The following is a 17,355-nucleotide window of genomic DNA, read 5'->3' on the forward strand; positions in this document are numbered from 1 at the left end:
GAACGGATTTGCCTTCGTCCACACTAACTTGGAAGTTCGTCCGTAACACACTGTCCCCACCAGGGTGCTGACAGACCGATGCACTGTGTGGTATGAACAGTATGAATTCCAGTTGCATCTTAAAAGAGTGACCCACGCATACCGCGTGCACACAAAGACGTCCACAAGCATCGAAAAGAGTCTGAAAGGCTGCACATCAAACTCATTGTGACTACCTCCCCGGAAGTGGGATTTTGCTGGGGGCAGTGTGCTGAGGGGGCCTTACATGTTTTACTGACTACACCTTTTATTCTTTAAAACGTTTATGATAGAGAGTACGCATCGCTTTTATGAAAAGCAGGCTTGAAAAGCTGAGATGCATGTGACAAAGTTTGGGGTGAGGGTTGTGGGGTTTTGTTTTTGTTTTTTCAAGTAAAACTCAGTGGGAGCCAGGATGTGGTGAAAGAACTTCACACTCCACTGGGGGGTGTGAACTGGTGCACCCAGCGTGAACGGCACATTGGCCACAGGTATCAACACCACCCGACACGCTGCACACACCCAACAATCCTAATTCCAAGACTCCCCCTCAAAGGTGTGATTACAGACAGAGACTTGCAGACCCATGAACAAGCATGCCCATCACTGCGCTTGTGAGAGGATAACGTGAGAAACCTCACGAGATGCCTAAATATCCAACTTTGGGGGTTTCATAGGTCAATTATCGTTTGTGCACACGATGGAATGAAAGAAGAACATTAAATAACCATGTTTCCGAGGAATATTTAAGGATGTGGGGAATTATCGGATATTATTCTATTTTTTTAAAAAGCTGACTGGAAAAATATATATATATATATACTATGATCCAAATTTTTTAAAAAAATACATGTTAATCTAATAAAAACTAATATTTACTGAGAACTTCTAAGGTGTGCAGCGCTACACAAAGAGGCTTATGCGTATCATTTACCTTCCTCTGTATGTCATTTTGCATCTCATCAGCATCTATATTCCTACGTATGTCATTTATATCTATGACCCTTTGGGGCAGGGTCCCATCTTACAGATGAGGACAAGGAAGTTTAGAGAGATTAAGTAACTTGCAGGTGGTCACCCAGATCTAAGGACAAATGTGACGCTAAGTGTGTGCTCTACCACTCTCTGGTCTTTCTGAGCTCAGAAAAAAGACTGGAAGGAAGCAGTGCATCTTGGCAAGATTAGAAGAGACTTTAATTTCCTTCTTTGTGGGTCTTATTCCTAACTGTCTATACGACTCTATCTACCTATATACTCATTCATATATTTATTTTCTTATTACCAAGGTAATACTGCTTATCAAAAATTCAAACCTTTACAAAATAAAAAGTCTCCATAATCCTGGCAGAGATAAACACTTATGAGTTTGCTGCATAGAGCTCCAGATTTATTTATAAAAATAAAAATCATATATGTAAATAAAAATATATTAAAATTATATGTATAGATCATGTTCAGGTGTTTGCTACTTTTAACAATGAAATCACATTCAACATACTATTCTGCAACTTGTTTTTTCCCCCTTCACAGGATGTATATACATCTTTACAAGAGATTACACATTTTCTACAACTTAATTTTCAATAGCTGAAGAACATTCCATTGTATGATAGTACCATAACTTATTTAAGTAATATTCTACTGGAATAAGTTGGATCATTTCTGATTTCTTGCTGTTACTTATACTGTTGCAATGAATACCATTGTACATATCTTTCTATACATGTATAAATAGCACATATTACTTTTATAATCAGAAAATTACATAACAGTGTAAAATGCATTACATATTATACACACACACACGCGCACACACACGCACACACGCGCGCGCGCGCACGCAGGCAGTGAACTTAGAATGTATGAAGATATATAAGAGAATCTTTCATCTGTCCCCTTAACCGCAGGCGACCGAAAGAATCCAAGATAAGAGGAGTCTTTCCCCAGACAATGCCAATTAAAGGCAAACCACTGCCCAATTGTCCTCCTCTCCTGGACCCTCCACCCCACACCAGCGGAGTCCACAATCTAGCTTGGTCAGGGCTTACACTCGAATTCTAGGTGTCTGAGAAGCTTCCAGGTGGGCCTCAATCAGGGGTCGTGCCATGTGCCCCAGGAAGTATTTGGAAATGAATGGGGGCAGTCAGGTTACCACAACAAAAGACAGTGCTGCTGCCATTTAGTGAGAAAGAGCCAGGGACACTGCATCTCCTTACACGGCAAAAGTGTCCCATCCAGCCAGCAGTGGCCCTGTGGGCAAGAACTAGCCACAGCCCTCATGGTGCAGACAGAAAAGTGAACCCTCTCTAGAGGGTTTGGGACCTGCTGAAACTGGGGTGGTGACAGGAGAATCAAAGGCTCCCATCCCCAGCCCTGGAATCCCAGGGGTTTCCTTCCTTAGAGCAGCCGGGGGCATGCCTGGGCTCAAAAGAGAGAGGCTTCCACCAGTCACCCAAGTGACCTCTCTTAATTATCAGGACTTCTGCCTTCCCAGGAGCATCATGGGAACAGTACCAGGCAGGGAAGTGAGAAGAGTCTACTGTGATCTGAGATAAACTACTTCCTGTTTCTGAGCCTCAGTTTCCTCATCTATTAAATGGGGGTCATATTACGCAACCAACTGTGAGACTGAAAGAACTGCTCTATTTTTCTGTTTCTATTTTTATTTTCTTTTGTCTTTTAGGCAACCAGGTACACATGACCACTAATGAGCGCTTTGCTTTCCCATTCATTCCCCTCCATCTTCAGCCTCCTACCTCACTGCCTTCATCAACTCTCTCTTCTCCCACATAACCCTGCATTTTTCTGGTATTTTCTGTCTCTCTCAACCTCAATTGCAAACTCAGTCCTTTGTTCTTGCTTTCCATCCACATCTGCCTCACTCACTCCCTCTTCTGGGTCTCTATTACTCCAGCAGGCTGTGCCAGTCTATGGTGGACAGCAATTTGCTTTTCTGGCAAGTCCAAATCTTTCCTCCTTCTAGAAAACCATCTTGCCCACCCACAACCCCACTGTTTCAGGAGGGTGAGGGGAACTTCCATACTGCTACATGATCCCGCCTCCATTCTCAGAGATTGACTACAAGCTGGGCCAATAAGAGAAGCCCTCCTTACTGGGCCTCCTTGATTGGTCCAGGGATCTGCACCTGAGCCACGCTGGGCCAATCAGAGCTCTTCACTGGGATTATTGACTCTGAGACTTGAAATGATGAGGTTCAGTTCATCCTGCAGGAGGCAATGCTGGGGAAAGTAAAATTAAACCCAGCCAGAAGCTGTGTGTGAGGGGTTGCACTGAGAGCCTAACCAACATACACAGAAAGGCAGAAACCAGAGACAGTCCTAGCAGCATTGTTTTCCAGGGTCCAACTAACTCCATGTCCAGCTGCATATCTTCCCCAGCACGGTTCCATACACCATATACACACATTCTCCTGTCTGCCTTAAGTCGCGTGACCAGTTTTAATCACCTGCCACCAAGAGTCTAAGGAGGGTAGTGGTTAAGCACATGGGCTCTGAAACCAGATGCACTGGTCTAAACCCCAGCTGTTCCTCTTACTAGCTGTGTGACTTTGGGTAAGTTAATTAACCTCTCTAGGTGCCAAATCCTTCCTGTGTAAAATGTTATCAGTAGTCTGTGAGGATTCAGTGAGTTACATACCAAACACTGGCTCAGTGCCTGGTAGCCACAATGAAAGAACCAAGACCCCAGCCTGCTGGCAGCAGCACACAGGAATTCTGGGTTAGGGTCCAGGTGGGGGTGAGAGGCAGGTGACTGGCTCCTGCCAGGCCTCCTGAATATCAGGGGGCCTTTGGGAAGTAGAGATCCTGTAGTAACTTGAACTGATAAAGTAATGGCAATGCTGGACACTACTATTTACTGAGCACCTACTATGTGCCAGGCTCTGTGTTAGGCACTTTGATTTTTAGGCCAGTTCAGACCTCTTCTCGGAACTTGAAAGACCCCAAAAGTTGTGAATTTCACCTCCCATCTTCAGAGAAGCACCTCTGGGGAGAGGAACTCAGGTTCTTTGGAGAATGAAGAACATTCCTCCTCATGACAGCTACTGTGAGACATCCCTCAGCCCAGGAAAGAAACTCAACCTTTGCCAGGCCTCTCTCTGATAGGCTGGGCACCTATAGATGCTTTGCACATATTGCCTCATTAAATCATCATACCAATTCCATGAGGTAAGAACTACTACCCCACTGTTTGAGGAAAGTAAGATTCAAAAGGGTTAGGTGACTCATCCAAGGCCAAAGGCAGGTCCAAGACAAGAGCACAGATCTTTGGACCTCAGAGTCCTCACCCCACTTTACATCTGAACTGTCTCTGGTGGCAGACACTCTTCCTTTCCCTCTCTGCACAAATGGATTCCCACTGGCCATGAAGAACTGCTTCACAGCCACCCGGAGCTGGAATGTGTGCTCTGCTTGGCAACTATCAAATGAATCTCAGAGGAAGTCTGAAATCCTAGACAGAAGTAAACATTTAACACAAGGAAGAAGCAAAATGCCTAGTAGCAGAGAGGGACAGAACCCTGAGGCTCCCAGTGACAGTACTTTGTATTTCAGCCCACTGGTCACAACCCTGTGAGGAGGTTCTGTTGTTACACCCACTGCACAGATGAAAAGACTGAGGCCTGAATGGTTAAATGTGTCTGTCCAGCTCGGAAGTGGCAGAGTCAGGATCTGAACCAGGCTTGTCTGTGTCTAGGGCCGACGCTTTGCTCAGCTCACCCTGCTGCTTCCCATTTATTCCCACTCCATCGAGAAACACAAACTGTCTCTGATAAGGTGACATCTCTGCTTGGGAGAAAGATCTGCTGAGCAATTCTCTTATGCAGCCCTGAGTTGCATAATGCCCCTCCAGGGGCCCCAGACGGTCCCAGGGACCTAGGAAGAGGCAGACAGACTGCTACCTCGTCTCTCAGGCCTCCTCCACTGCTTCACCAGGCGGCAGATTCCAAGCTCCAGGGGGAAGGAGGATTTTCTAAAACAGAATATCAGGACTCAGCAGGCGTCCACACCAGGTTCCCAGGGCCCAGCTGTAATTGTGTAAATACTCGCACATTCAACTCTCCCTGAACTTTTCTTCCTCCTTAATTGGTTTCCTAGTTTCCTCACCTGCATCTGTCAAGTCATTTGGAAAGCTGATGCCCCCATCTGCTCCTGCTGGGTTTCGAGTGCGGTTCTGGAGTCAGCTCGGCCCGTCAGCGCCCTCCCGACTGAAGGGGTGTGTGGAGGAAGTCAGCAAGGGAAAGGAGACCCTCACTGGGCACATCTTAGCCCCAGGCTGCTGGGGCCCTCCCTCCATCCCTGTCTCTACCCAGGGCTTCCCGGGCTTCCCTCTGCTGACAGCCCCTCAGGTTGCTCCTGACCCAGGCTGTCTGTGTCCTGTCTCCTCCATTTGATATGTTCTTTTTTTTTTTTTTTTAGGTATTACCGTATGTATTTACTTTATTTTATTTATTTTACTTTTTTTAGTATCTTGCATATTTTTTTCAATTAAAAAAAATTTTTATTGGAGTATAAATGCTTTACCATGTTGTGTTAGTTTCTGCTGTACATTTAACACGTATCTGTGGAATCTAGAAAAATGGTACAGGTGAACCCATTTGCAGGGCAGGAATAGAGACACAGACGTAGAGAACGGGCATGTGGACACGGCGGGGAAGAGGAGGGTGGGACGAGTTGGGAGATTAGGACTGACGTATATACACTACCAAGCGTAAAACAGATAGCTAGCGGGAACATGGCATAAAGCATGGGAAGCTCAGCTCCGTGCTCTGTGACGACCTAGATGGGTGGGATGGGGGGGTGGGAGGGAGGTCCAAGACGGAGGGGATATAGATATACATTTGATATGTTCTTGAAGGCTGAGCGAAGGTTTGCCTTGAATTCCCCAGAGCACATAAGACTCTTCTGTTCCCAGATTCTCCCTGACCTGGCTCTTCCCTGGCCACCTCCCTCCACCTGTGACAGAGCCAGTCCACTGGCAGCTAGAGTCAGGGAGACCCAAGTCCAAACCCTGCTGCTTCTCCCCCCTCGTGGACTGATCCTGGGCATTTCATTCCATTGTGGGCCTCAGCGTCCTCACCTGTGATGGGTATAGTCGCCTCCCCTCCCCCAAGTGTCCTCAGGAGTGCTGACTAAATGAGATGACGTCTGGAAAGTGCCTTGTCTGAGGGCTGGCATCTAGAGGGTGCTTCCTAAACCGATACATATGCGTTATTTTTATTACCACTTTTTTTATATTTTATTTTTATTTTTATTATCACTTTTAACTCTTCTCATATTTACTCCTGCATTTACGCAGGAGTAAATATGAGAAGAGTTAAAAGTGATTGTCTTGAGCGGGGGGACAGGGAAGGGAGATGGTAGGAGTAGACGACACATGTATGTGTTATTTTGATTAAAAAAACGTATTAAAAATATAAAGAAATTCTGACACATGCTACAACATGGACGAACCTTGAGGACATTGTGCTAAGTGAAATAGGCACGAAAACACAAATGATTGCATTTATACGAGATTCCTAGAGTAGTCAAATTCATAGAGACATTCAAGAGAATGGTGGTTGGGGACTTCCCTGGTGGTCCAGCGGTAAAGAATCCGCCTTCCAATGCAGGGGACGCAGGTTAGATCCCCTGGGGAGGGGACTTAGATCCCACATGCCGAGGGGCAACTAAGCCCACACGCTTACAACTGCTGAGCTCGTGCGCCTCAACTAGAGAGCCTGTATGCCACAAACTACAGAGCCCGTGTGCTCCGGAACCCGCATGCCACAACTAGAGAGGAGCCCGCGGCGTGCTGCAACAAAGAGCCCGCGCACCGCAACTGAGACCTGATGCAGCCAAAAATGAAATAAAAATAAATTTAAAAAAAGAGAGAGAGAGAGAATGGTGGTTGCCAGGAGCTGGGGGCAGAGGGGATGGGGAGATGCTGTTTAATGGGTACAGAGCTTCAGTTTGGGAAGATGAAAAAGTTCCGGAGACGGATGGTGGTGATGGTTGCATAGCAATTTGAATGTGCTTGATGTCACTGAACTGTACACTTACAAACAGTTAAGATGATACATTTTGTTATGTATATTTTACCACAGTTGAAAAGAAAAAAACGGAGAGGAGACATAAAAAAAAAATTAATAAGGTTTCACTATCTGCCCCCGAGGCTCTATTTTCTGTCTGGGAATGGATGAGGGCTGTCTTTCCGGCCATCACTCTCTCTCAGATTCTACCAATCAGAAGCAAGAGCAAAAGGGGTTGGGCCAGTGCCTCCTTGCAGCGCTGTTGGCCTGTAGGCAGGATCACTCTTGGTAGCAAGGGGCTGTCCTGTGCACTGTAGGCTGCTGGGCATCCCTCTCTCTACCCACCAGATGTCAGTGGTCTCCCCCAACCTTTAGTTGTGACAACCAAAGATGTCTCCAGACATTGCCACTGTCCCCGGGGGACAAAATCACCCTCGGTTGAGAACCCTCGGTTGAGTGCGGATCCACACTCGCTCCCTCCTGCCCGCAGAGGCCAGGCCGACACCCCCGGCAGGTGGCGCGGGGCTCTGCCTTCGCGCCTCGCCCACAGACACCCCTTACCCAGCCTGATGTCTCCCTCAAGCGTCATCAGCACGTTGCCAGCTTTCAGATCCCGGTGGATGACCTTCTTGCCGTGCAGGAAGGTGAGGGCTTCCAGCATCTGGCGGCAAACCACCTGAATCTGGGGCTCAGTGAGGCCTCGGTCCAGCTCTGGAAACAGAGAGAACTTGTCAACTCAGCAAGTGCTCAATGCAGGCAACTCCATGTCAGGCCCCTGCCAGGTACAAGAAATACATAAGCCGCCAATGTGGTTGCGCACTTACCGTATACCAGGTTCACTTCTAAGCACTTCACAGGGTACCTGCTTCGTCCTCACAGTAACACTATGGAGCAGGCCCAATTGTTCCGCCATGTCACAGGTTAGGAAACTGAGGCTCAGAGAGGTCAAGTCACTTGCTCAAGGTCACACAGTAGGGAGTCACAGATCTGAGATTAAAAACAGCCAGCCTGGGGCTTCCCTGGTGGCGCGGTGGTTGAGAGTCCGCCTGCCGATGCAGGGGACGCGGGATCGTGCCCCGGTCCGGGAAGATCCCACATGCCGTGGAGCGGCTGGGCCCGTGGGCCATGGCCGCTGGGCCTGCGCGTCCGGAGCCTGTGCTCCGCAACGGGAGAGGTCACAACAGTGAGAGGCCTTCGTATGCAAAAAAAGAAAAAAACCAGCCAGCCTGTCTTCAGAGCTCAGGTTTGCAAACACAACCTTTCTGAGGGGCAGAGACCCATTCTGTGGGCCGGCACTGAGTGTCAGGCTCCGTGCTGGGTGTGGGGACACAGAGAAGGGCATGGAAATGACAAGCAACTTTTGGAACACAGGGGGGTTGGGGGGCATGGGAGGGCAGGACAGGCAGCAACCCCTTTTGCCTGGGGAATCTGGAAGCTCCCCAGAGGAAAGGGCATTCGAGCTGTGTCTTGAAGGAAGAACAGGTGTTTGAGAGGAGAAAAGTGGGGCAGGGCATTCCAGGTCAAAGAACCAGCCAAAGCGAAGGCCTGGAGGTGACATGAGCTGGTGTTGAAAAATGTTAACTGGCCGGTGGTGGTGGTACCAGAGATGGGGAAGGTGAGGGGCCGTCATCAAAAGCCTCTCGTGTGCTGGTTGGGGCCGTGCGTGCGCGCACACACACAGACACACACACTATTCACAACCCAGCGTCCACTTAGAGACGGCAGGGACTTCTTTTCTGAGCAGGTGAGGAACGCAAAGAAGAGTTCCACAGCATGTGCAAAGGACCCCACTTGGCTGGCGGGGAAAGTTAAGTGGAGGTCGGAGGTTGGCAGGAGCTATGGAGGCTGCATTTTCTTTGAAATGCAAGGGGCAGTCTGGGAGAGGCTCTGAGTGGGACAGAGATACAACCTGAGTTTTGCGTTTAAAAAATTCCTCCTGGTGCAGCGAGTGAAGAGCTTGCAGGGAACAAGAGTGGGCAGGGGGCTTGGCTGGGGGCCACACCGTGGTCCAGGAGGGCTAGAAGGTGGCCAACGCTTTGAAGAGGAAGGATTCCTGACCTGGGTTGGGGAGGGGGGAATGACAGAGTGTGGGACCAGGTGGGTGCAGTGGCGAGACAGGGTGCGAGAAGAGTCAAGGACGACATGCCCCACTCTCTGCCCCACTGGTCACCGTGATTATTGAGTTTTTGCTGCCGCCCAAGCTCCCTGTGCTGAGGTGAGCCTCACAGCCTTCAGGCTGCAGGCTCCCAGGCTGGTGGGCCAGAGCACTGCACTGAGGCCTCCCTCTGGCTGGAGAAGCACTCTCCCTTCTGACTTCCCAGGGCCAGGGCCAGGGCCAGGGCCAGGGTGGAGGTGCCAACTGCACTGTCCTGGGAAGCCCGGCCCCAAAGCAGGGCTCCTGGACCAGAGGTCCCTCTCTCTGGGTCCACAACTGCTCCCCTTCCCAACTGCTCATCCTTAACCCCTGCGCTTCCGCCAGCAGGGGTCTAGGCTCAGAGCCTGAGGGGACCTCAGGGCCACACAGACTGTGCCTGAACCCAGCGCTGCCTCTTACTGGCTGTGTGGTTTCTGGCAAGTTGCTGTATCCCACCGCATCTTCATTTACTGGTCTGTAAAATGGGAGTATGATGATGGATGTAGGCAGGGCTCCAGCGATAAAGCATGTTAACTTCTCAGCATGGAGTACAGTCAATAAAAGGTGATTGCTGGTCCTGAGATTATGTCAGATTATCTGCAGCAATTTTTTTTTTTTTTTGCGGCGTGTGGGCCTCTCACTGCTGTGGCCTCTCCCGTTGCGGAGCACAGGCTCCGGACACGCAGGCTCAGCGGCCATGGCTCACAGGCCCAGCCGCTCCGTGGCATGTGGGATCCTCCCGGACGGCGGCCCGCCGTCCCCTGCATCGGCAGGCGGAATCTCAACCACTGCGCCACCAGGGAAGCCCTGCAGCAAATTTTTAAATGTCAAAAATGAGTCTGGCTCATGTCTGATTTACTTACATAAATGAAACAGGAAAAATCAAAGTGATGGTGTGATGACCATGATCTCAACGCCACCATTTTTGGAGCCTTTACAATGCACTAGGCACAGGGATAAGGATTTGGGTACATTATTTCATTTAATCTTTACAATAATCCAGTGAGGTAAATAGATAAGACATATTTTTAAAGTCTAGTTTATTGAGATATAATTTACATACAGTAATATTCACCTTTTTTTGGGTATAGACTTCTATGAACTTTGGCAAATGTAGGTAGCCACAAAAACAGCACCACAATTTATTAATAGAATACATATTTCCATCACTCCCCCAAATTCCCCTGTGCCCCTTTCACCCCCATTCCAGCCCCAAATCAATCACTAATTTGATTCCTGTCCCTATAGTTTCATCTTTTTCTAGAAAGGCATATAATTGGAATCACACAGTACGATAAATTTTTAAGATGAATTCTTGATTACACAGCAATACATGAATACTTTCTCCTTAATAAAAGAAGCTGCAACATTGCAGATGAGTCTATTGCCGATGAGTCTAAGTCCCCTTCGAAACCACATCCAGACCCACCCCTCACCCTACCGTTCTCAGGAGGGCTGAGAGCCAAAATGTTTAGCAGCTAGCAAGGCGTGGCCCACAGGATCAGAACAAACTAAGATGGCCACGTGGTGATGTGCCGCGTGCATGTTCTGCCCGTGCCGTAAAGGAGCCAGCCCAGGACCCCACAGCTACCAAGCCAAGGAACCTGGGATGGACCTCAGGAAGCCTGGACCCCAAGCCCAGGCTCATCACTTTGCACAAGTCTGCAAGGCGACGGGAGGCAACCTAGGGCAGAAAGCCCCTCTGAGCAGGGCGGGCATCTGCGGGACAGTCCACCCCTGACCACAGAGCTGCAGCCTGGCTCTCCTTGTCCCAGCTTCTCTTCTCCCACCTGGATTTCTAACATGATGATAGCACTTTAACTGCTGCCACCAAAAAGGAGCGAGAACCACTTGGGGCCGGAGCCGTCGGTTCCACCGGGAGACGTAAGACACTGAGCCCAGGGTGAGTTTGCCTGCTGGCTGAGCAATAGCCCGGGGTGACGCCCCAGCTGTGAATGAGCTCAAGGACCTGGGACTCATCAGTGCCTCTTCCCTCTCTGATATCCTCCCCCAGGTCTCATTCAGCTAAGCGGCAAACCGGGAGAGGCAGGCTGCTCGTTGGTTCTCATTCTCCCCTTTTTAAAATATCCAAACATACAGCCAACCAGCCAGAAGACCACATTTCTCAGCCTCCCTTACAGCTATGTGTTACTATCTTCTAGCCAGTGAGATGAAAATGGAGGTGTCATGTGGGGCTTCTGTGGTGTCTTAAAAGAGTGGCAGTGGGATGTGTTTTTGTGGACCTGTCCTACCCTTCCTTCTTCTATCCTGCTATTTGGAATTCTGATGTGATGGCTGGAGCTCCCACAGCCATCTTGTCACCAAGAACAGAAAATCAGCACGAGAATGGGGCCAACACAGAGGAAAGTAGGGTCAAGAGTTGGAGAAGGAAACCAAGTTCTTACAACAATGTTTTTAAAACCCTTAGCTCAAGCTGTGCCTGAAGCCTGACACCCTTAAACTTTTCAGTTATTAGTGCAAATAAATTCCCCTTCCCACATCCCCTAACTTTTTTTTTTTCCTAAACCAGTTTGAATAGCCCTTATAACCTAGAGCATCTCAACTCATACAAGACCATCATTTTTACGTTGTCAGATTCTACCCAGAACAATGAAAATCTTCAAAGCCAATCTCTGCTGGGAGAAGGTACACCCAAGGGCCATACCACAAGTGCCCGTATCCTGTTCCCTACTGTCATTTACCCACCTGGGAACTCTGGGAGTGGCAAGAGGCTCTGCAAGGAAAGCCAGCATTCTATAGCTCAGGATGGGAAAGGGCTGCCATAAATTTGAGACATTCCTGAGATAAACTGAGGGAGAAAACACCCTCTTCACAATAAAAACGTGGCTGAATGGTGCTATGTTATACTGAGGGCCTCTCCTCTCTCGAACTGCCCCAGAATCCCGGACATGTTATTCAACCTTCTGGGCCCAAGACTCTCAACCTCTCCTCACTCACTGCTCACCAGGCTGGCAAAAGCAAAGGATAATGCAGGGTGGGCAGCAATTAGGAACAGCGTCCCCCAGACCTGGGTTCACATCTCAGCTCTGCTGTGTGACTCTGGGCGAGCTCCTTAACCTCTCTAAGCATCAGTCTGGTCAATAAAACAGAGATGCTCTTTCTGATTTTATACATGAGGATAATATACATGAAAGCAGCTACCACAATCTCTGGCATATAGTGGCCGTTCAAAAAATAGAGGTGATTACTAATATATATTTTTTGTTACTGCTCAAGCTTGCCTGGAACAACAGTTTCCCCACTGAGCTCTTATAGAATGGGTGGGGATCCCCACCTTACAAAGAACCTCCCTCAGGTGTCTCATTTTCACCTCCTAAGCGTACTGTGGGGTCCAGCAAGGGAGCACCACACCTGTCTTATGCCGAGGGCTTGAGGGAGAGAATGACCCGCTCAAGGTCATGTGGCTTTTTGAACGGGAAGTGTTGGTCTTCCAAGTGTCCTGCATCCTCTCCAGTAACCCAGCCCCTGCTCCCAAAATGGGACAGAGTGGGGAGGTACTCAAACAGGCCACGGGCATTACTGGGGCAGAGGAGTGATGGACACCAGTCCTAAGCAGCGCCAACACCAGCACCACTGCATTGCATGAAGGAAGACTCACCCAGGGGGCTTCCCTGGTGGGCCAGTGGTTAGGACTTCACACTTCTACTGCAGGGGGCAGAGGTTTGATCCCTGGTTGGGGAGCTAAAATCCCGCATGCCGCGCCAAGAAAAAAAAACAAAAAGCAAAAAACTCACCCAGCATGATGGCATCCACAGCTCCCCCAGGACAGAACTCGATCATGATCTGCAGAAAATACAAGGCAAAGTAACAATGAGCAGGCGCCTGGGAGAGCCACCAGATCCAAGCCTTCAAGGGCTCCCAGCCCAGCACGGCAGATGGAAAAGGGCAATTAGAGTAAAAAGTGCCGTGGGTATTGACACAGGCCCTCCCTCTCTGGTCCACTCCCATCTTCACACTTCCTGCCCCACTCTAGGCTCCAATCCTTCCTGCCCCACTCTAGGCTCATATAGGAGAAGGCTCGTGCCTTCTCCTATATGAGAAGATGCTTTCTCTGTTTTTTAAAGTGCTGATAGAGGCGGGTGGGGAAGGCAGAAAGTGACACAGAATTTAAGGCACTCCCAGCATCTCCTCCAGCTCCGGGCTCCCGGCCCCTGCTTGTTGTAAAGTCCCTCCAACCAAGCTCAGCAGAGGCAGACACAGTGCCTGCAGCGTGGTCAAGAAGGCTCGTCGCCCTAAATAGAAAAGGAAAAACCTCAGCCATGACCCAGCTGGGCCAGAGCCAGCTCTCCAGCCAGAGGACGGAGAACTAGCCTTAAGGTTCCGATGAGGCCTCTGAGCTTGTGGCCGCCTTCCAGAGGCTTCCTGGCAATGTAAACAGGAGGATGTGGTGATGCATGTCTGGACCCAGTCCCAAGCCCACGGCTCACTAGTTGTGACCTTGGGCAAGTCACTTCCATCGTGTGAGCCCGTTTTCTCAGCTGTAAGATGGGGCTGCTGATGCTATTACTCTTAGCTGGGCCCCAGCTCTAAGTATATTTAGGGGGAAGGACACCCCTGGGGGCAAGAAACAAAAGGAGGTCAAGCAGGGGGCTTTAAGCTGGGCCAGGGACTGACACCCAGAGATACTGGGACCAGGTGTAGCAAGACTGCACCGCCCTCCCAACCCAGGACAACAGACAGGCCTGCCACACGCTGTGCTACTCACCATGGGAGGGAGCGATGCAAGGGGGCACCCACCCACTCACACAGCACCACCTGCCGAGGAGGAGAGACCTGGCCTCTGACGTTCCTACAGTCACTCTGGTCCTGCCTGGCCATCGGAGCATCAGGCCTGACCCCAGCTCCCCCAGACTACCTCTCTACCATTTTGGTGACTGTCGTCCTAAATAAAAGTCATCAGAGATTAATGTCCTGCAACCCAGAACACGAGGAAGTGGTACTACCTTCTCCCACTTACTCACTCATTCATTTGTTCATTTAACCAACCACCAATGAACCAGGCTTGTTTCCAGGGGTCAGGGTGACCTGGACACAGGCATTGACCTCTCGAAGCTCAGTGTCTCATTCTGCCTTTTAATAATCCTCAGCTCCACAAAAGAGAACCCCAAATCCTGTTAATTGCTAGAAAAAAACCCAGCTACGAGAAGCAGTGGCGGAAAAGAAGCCAAATTTAGTCACCAAGCAAGGCCACTTACTAGTTAAGTGGCCTGTGAGATGGTGGGATACACGCCCGAACCCCACAGGAGTGACAAAGTCATCCGGGCCTTGCCGGGCGACGGGTGAGGCTCAGTCAGTATGAGCTGTTCCTATGATTCCTTCCTTGAGCTCAGAGGTTCAGGCTTTTTTGGTTTTCGTGTTGTCTTTTGAGACCCCACGAAAGCCACCCTCTCTCCTCTCACACAGAAAAATGCAAACAAATGTTTGTGTGCAATTCCACTGACTTCTTGCACGCCCTTAAGTCCCACCACCAAACCCAGGCTGGGAACCCCTGCTCTTCACCCGCTACTATCTTTGCGGCCTTGGCAATGACCTACCTCTCTGCAAAATGGGATAATACTGTGGATGCCCCCAGAACTACTGTAATGGTTGGATGAGGTGGTATTTATAAAGCAACAAGCCTGAGCCTCACACATAGCAGACACAGGACAGGCTCAGACATTCCCTTCTCTAACAGGGGGCAGCTGAAGAGGAAAAGGTGGTAGTGCCTCTTAATTAGCTATGTGACCCTGGGTAAGCCACTTAGTGTCCCTGAGCCTCAATTTCTTCGTCTGTAAAATGGTACTAAGCTTCTCTTCCTCCAACATCATCAAGACAGTCAACGACATGCCCAACACAAAAGCCACACCAACTAATAGGCACTTGTCGAATCTAGCAAAGGAAATCACTAGAATGTGTCACACTTAGACCATGTTATTTAGGCCTCCTACAAAAATATGCCTTCCCAGAACTACAGTTCATCAACACACCCATTGCCGTATCAAAAGTCAGTAATGAGAAGTGGTCAAACCCAGGCAGTTCCTGCATCTTTCAGTTAAACTGTCCCTTACACAACATCCTTACTCAAGGTCCCCCATGACCCCTCCTCTCCCAGGTCAGCACTAGGAAAGCTTGAGCACTGTGCCATTCTGGTTTGTTTCCTCTTCTGCAATTCAAGAGCTCCATGCCCCCTTGCCCTTCCCGTATTTTTTTACTTATTATTATTTTGCCTTGGCTGCTGGGAAGCTCTGAGCTTAGCTTTGGTTTTATTTCCATGAATAAATGTACTGACTTTTCATTCTATGCCAGGATTAAACCTATAATACGTCACAATTTGCATATGGACCCCGAGGAAGTATCTTTAGGAGATTACTGCCCTGTAACACAGGCATCCCCAACCCCTGGGATCTAATGCCTGATGATGTGAGGTAGAGCTGATATAATAATAGAAATAAACGCACAAAAAATGTAATGCGCTTGAATTATCCCAAAACCTTCCCACCCACCCCCCCACCCCGGTCCATGGAAAAATCGTTTTCCACGAAACTGGTCCCTGGTGCCAAAAAGGTTGGGGATCACTGCTGTAACCCGCACTTCAAACTCTGAAGCTTTTTTTGTGTGTGTGGTATGCGGGCTTCTCCCCGCTGCGGCCTCTCCCGTTGCGGAGCACAGCCTCCGGACGCGCAGGCCCAGCGGCCATGGCTCACGGGCCCAGCCGCTCCGCGGCAAGTAGGATCCTCCCAGACCGGGGCACGAACCCGCGTCCCCTACATCGGCAGGCGGACTCTCAACCACTGCGCCACCAGGGAAGCCCGAAGCTTTTTTTTGAAACAGCAGTCCTTGTTCAGAGTTAATCAGAGTGATGTTCCATTAATTAACTTTTTGTAATTCTGCCCAACTGTACTCTCACTTGTGGCAAAATAAAGTTTGATTTTTCTTCTTTTTTTTTTAAAGTTGCTTTTTTTTTTTGTCCTTTTGGTTTAAAAAGCTTCATGTCTTGGTGCCTTTTATGTGATGCCAAAAAAAAAAAAAAATGTCCCTTTCATGACATGGTTCTCTCACTAGGTTCCATTACATGTATCTTAACACTTTACCTTTCAGCTTGCCAGTGGTAGGGTCACAGGGGGCTTATATTATAAACTTCTCAGGGCTTTTACAGAAATGCATGAGGTTTAATTAATAAAATAATAATCTCAATAAAGGCAATAAAAACAATAAATAAAATAATCATCTTGATGTCTTAGGAAATTACTAAATATGCCTGCTTAGAAGAGAGAACAGAAACATACATCAGTACCCACAGAAGGATTACCGGTGTTCTGTACTTTCATGTATTTTCCATATTTTATTCAACTAATATGTAAAATAAGATTTTATATTAGGAGTACTCTTTTTTTTAATGGAAAGTACTGGCCTAAAATCACCCATGGCTACAGACGCATCTATTCATCTGAAGGGGGATGGGGCTGTGCCCATCCACGATGAAGGCCCCGGCAGGACCATGCCCAGAGCATCCTGTGATGAAAGGAGGCTCCTCGGGATCCAGGGTTCCTGGGCACAAAGCTGACGGCCTCTAAGCCCTCGCCAAGCCCCAAATCCAACAGCTCCCAGTACCAAGGACCGACTCCTAGAACCCATCAGAGGCTCATCTATCACTCTTCCTCGAGAGGGCAGCAAGCAGCTTGTGACCGAGGGTTTTCCCAGGATCTGGTGAAGGGAGGTCTTTGATCAGCTTAACTCATCAACAGCTGAGAGTCTACCCAAGGGCTCACATCGCTAGGCAAAGTGGGGGCCACGAAAGAAGTATTTGATCAACAAACACTACCTGAGCTCCTAGTCTATGACAAGCCTGGGGACCCAGGACGATTCAGACAGGTCTCTGCCCTAAGGCCACAGGCAGAGGCAGACGCAGACAGAGGTGAGTGGTGCAGGCACATCGTGGCTATAATTACCCAGAACCTGTGGCCACAGTGGTTAACCCAGCCTGGAGCTGGGGAGCTTGATAAAACACAGATAATCGGGCCCCACCCCAGAGTTTCTGGTTCAGTAGGTCTGGGGGAGGGTCCAAGAATCTGTATTTTGAACAAATGCCCCAGGGATGCTGCTGCTTCTCCCCCCCGCCCCGCAACTATACTTTAAGAACCACTGCTCTATAGGAATTCGCAAAAGAGCGAGAGGT

The 17,355-nt window shown here is 49.1% G+C and overlaps 1 protein-coding gene across 2 annotated transcripts in view; it reads right to left on the minus strand.

Moving 5' to 3' along the window:
* The window catches only part of STK10 (serine/threonine kinase 10), a 121,222-nt gene that overhangs the window by 56,791 nt on the left and 47,076 nt on the right, over positions 1-17,355 (minus strand). For both annotated transcript variants that reach the window (XM_079917028.1, XM_079917029.1), the window contains exons 3-4: positions 12,935-12,983; positions 7,607-7,756 (exon numbers count right to left, since the gene is read on the minus strand). In XM_079917028.1, coding sequence (XP_079773154.1) covers positions 7,607-7,756; positions 12,935-12,983 — 199 coding nt within the window. The remainder of the gene's footprint in view (positions 1-7,606; positions 7,757-12,934; positions 12,984-17,355) is intronic.

This window comes from Stenella coeruleoalba (assembly GCF_951394435.1).
Source record: "Stenella coeruleoalba genome assembly, chromosome: 3".
Taxonomy (NCBI): Eukaryota; Metazoa; Chordata; class Mammalia; order Artiodactyla; family Delphinidae; genus Stenella; species Stenella coeruleoalba.